Genomic DNA, 3,068 nt, shown 5'->3' with positions numbered 1-3,068 from the left:
GGATCTCTAAGGATTTAGGGAAAAGATTACGTATCATTCATCAACATATAGGGTTTTCACAAGCTTGCGCTGATAAACCACACAAGGAAAATATATATTATAAAAGAGCAAGCTGGTCTTAAATAACCAAACTTACCAAATGTTCAACCAAAGATAAATCAACAGCAATATACCCCACAGTAATTGGAGTAAATAGAGAACCACAAACTTAAACTTACGAAACAGTACCAACTATAACATATTAAGAGACCATCACCAAGACTACACTCCATATACTGGAGTGAACAACAACAAGAAGAAGATAACAATGTATAGGAAAGAAAAGTTGAAAATTCCAGCAGTTTAGAACATCCACTTTTCTTCACAGCAACAAGGCTTCACATATACTGAGCATGAACTCGAACCCTGTTGCGCAGCCACCAATCCTTGGCTGCATCTGCATCAAAAATTTCCCGGCTGCAGACAGAGTTAAGAAAGAGTCAAATCAAAACCCAGTAATCTTCTAAATAAATTTTTAAATGAAATTTGGCAACATGTTACATGCAATCTAGGATTTTACCATTTCCTAATTTCACCAAAGAACATGCTCCTACGACCAGCTAATTGTGAAGGAAAAAACAATAAGGAACATGTTTTTGATATGCATTTTATATTACCTGAATTTGATACGGCGAATTTGCCTGGTCCCATTAGCTGACCTCTTCACAGTGATTGACACTCCAGGATCATCCTGCTCAACCCATTCAGCATCCATGTCATTGTCAGTAGGGTTGTTAGCCCTTGATATTCCACCATGGAAATACCCCATATTCCCAGCGGGTGCATGGAAATTCCCCGGAGTCGAATCCGTGTTCAGCATTGAAGCCATTGGGATATCTTGTTCAGATTCCCCCGAGTTCTGTTCAAAGGCAATAGTAATGTACATGAATGAATCTCGAGAATCCAAGAGAGAGCTCTTATTTATGTCAACCTCTTCTCACGATATAGTGATAAACATGAATTGAAGTATCATGAAAAATAACAAGGTCGATGAAACAGAGTCTTAACTCTTAACAACATCATATGCGTGTAAAAGTTGTAGATTACCTCATTATCATGAGACCTTGCAGGAGTGATGAAAACACGTTGATTTAAAGTCTGTATATTAAGAAGCTCCCTGATCATGTCGCAATTCTCAGCCCACCACCTCTGGGCTCGCGACTTATCAAACATGATAATTAAATTTTTTTTCAACAACTAAAATTCTCATATATATATATATATATATATATATATATTTGAAGGTCTCTAAGGTACTACATATATTTTCAAAACTTGGGACATATTATACATACCAGAAGCGAATCCTTTTGAGATCATTGCCCCCAGTAGGAAGAGACACAACGGTGATGTGAACACCTGGCTCCATCTGTGCTATCCACTCGTTGGATCCAGTCATGTCCACCAATGCTACACTACCAGCTGGTGGTTGAGGTTGACGCCCTCCAGGGGTGGTGTTACCAATTGGGGATTGATTGGGGTTTGTGTAGTCCAAAGCAGGGGTTGAACTTGCGCTTCCACCACCAATGTAGCCGTGTGGAACCCCCCTTAAGAAACGGTGTCATACTTGATGCTCTCGGAGGTGCCACCTTTGATTTTCTTCCCTGAAAGCTTCAGCGCCAGATCCTTAATCTGCATATGCAGAATAAAAATTCAAATTAGCATCAATGCATTTAAAAGTTTTAATCATGTACCATACAATTAATACATACCATGGAGTCTTAAGGTTTCAGGCTTGGGTCATTTTCAAAGCATCATACAATACCTTTAAAGCTGGGCTAGTGGAGAATGTACTTGGTAGAGAATACATGCAAGTGGATGACAACAACATCCTTGAACGTGAAAGTCTATATATGTATATATCCTACTATCGACTATGTACCCCCAATGGAAAGGATTTTCTATTTGTAGAAATCCCCAGTAATATCTATCCAAATATTATTTGTCCAATTTTTCACACAATTTAGAAACATTTGGTTCGAAATAGTTAGGAGAGGCATCATAAGGAAGAAGGAAGAGCATGAAGAAGAAGGAAAACTAATAAGAAAATATAAAAGAAGCAAAATAAAGAGGCTCGTGGATAATGGAATAATGGTTTAAAAACAAATAGTTGCTTATAAAAATAAACATGCTTATGCCATAAATGCAATCCATACCTGGCCACACCAACTATATACTTTCCTGCCATACTAAATCATATAATTTGCATCGACACATAATAGAAAACTTTTGAAAAACAGGATAATGATGGTAAGTGAATAATCTCATGTGCAATTATAAGTGGCTAAAAAGAGAAGAGTCGTAAGAACCCACTTGAAAAGTTGGTTCCCTAATTTATAACTATAAAAAGAACAAAGGGATTAGGACCGGCTTGATTGGTTGATCATGATGGTCACTTCAGGTCAGAACCACGGAACCACCTCATGCATATAAATAAACCAATAAATGGACCAATCCAATCCGTGAGAGGAAGTGGACCATCCTTTTACACAAAAAAGTAGACAAAACACAACACACACATAGTTACGTCATCCTAAACCAAAATAATCCCCGCCTAGATAACAAGGCATCCGTATGATGTATATTTTATATAAAAAAACATCATATCAGTGTGTGTATGTAGGCTATATGTAGGTCTACGTGTGTGTGTAAAAGTTGTAGATTACCTCATCATCATCAGACCTTGCAGGAGTGTTGAAAACATGTTGATTTAAATTCTGGATATTATGAAGCTCCCTGATCCTGTCGTAATTCTCAGCCCACAACCTCTGGGCTCGCGGCTTATAAAACATGTCTCGGCTTCAAATTTAAATGCCAAGTATTATAAGTCTTTTTTTTTTTTAATAACAAGTATTGTAAGTCTTTATTACTACATGATAATTAATTTTTTTTTTCAACAACTAAAATTCTCATATATATATATATATATATATATGAAGGTCTCTAAGGTACTACATATATTTTCAAAACTTGGGACATATTATACATACCAGAAGCGAATCCTTTTGAGATCATTGCCCCAGTAGGAA

The 3,068-nt window shown here is 36.8% G+C and overlaps 1 protein-coding gene across 1 annotated transcript; it reads right to left on the bottom strand.

Annotated features, from left to right (window-relative positions):
- Nucleotides 1-377: 377 nt before the first annotated feature.
- Nucleotides 378-2,831, bottom strand: LOC133315057 (protein BREVIS RADIX-like). Its single transcript, XM_061516600.1, has 6 exons — nt 2,706-2,831; nt 1,607-1,671; nt 1,335-1,553; nt 1,087-1,156; nt 657-898; nt 378-456 (listed from the first exon to the last, which is right to left on the bottom strand). Exons 1-6 carry the CDS (start codon nt 2,829-2,831, stop codon nt 378-380), a joined length of 801 nt encoding a protein of 266 aa, XP_061372584.1.
- Between the last annotated feature and the right edge of the window lie 237 nt (nt 2,832-3,068).

Source organism: Gastrolobium bilobum, unplaced genomic scaffold (assembly GCF_033153095.1).
Source record: "Gastrolobium bilobum isolate Gb01-03AN ecotype WA unplaced genomic scaffold, APGP_CSIRO_Gbil_v1 utg202261, whole genome shotgun sequence".
NCBI classification, from domain to species: domain Eukaryota; kingdom Viridiplantae; phylum Streptophyta; class Magnoliopsida; order Fabales; family Fabaceae; genus Gastrolobium; species Gastrolobium bilobum.
This window is presented reverse-complemented; position numbering and strand designations above follow the sequence as displayed.

What these genes read in the sequence shown, in the direction of transcription:
- LOC133315057 (XM_061516600.1), bottom strand. Translation starts at nt 2,831, where the DNA reads ATGTTTTATAAGCCGCGAGCCCAGAGGTTGTGGGCTGAGAATTACGAC. An exon ending in GGCACCTCCGAGAGCATCAA is followed by an intron (nt 1,554 to 1,606) that starts GTATGACACCGT and finishes TGGTGGTGGAAG; the next exon opens with CGCAAGTTCAACCCCTGCTT. An exon ending in CAAGGTCTCATGATAATGAG is followed by an intron (nt 899 to 1,086) that starts GTAATCTACAAC and finishes GCCTTTGAACAG; the next exon opens with AACTCGGGGGAATCTGAACA.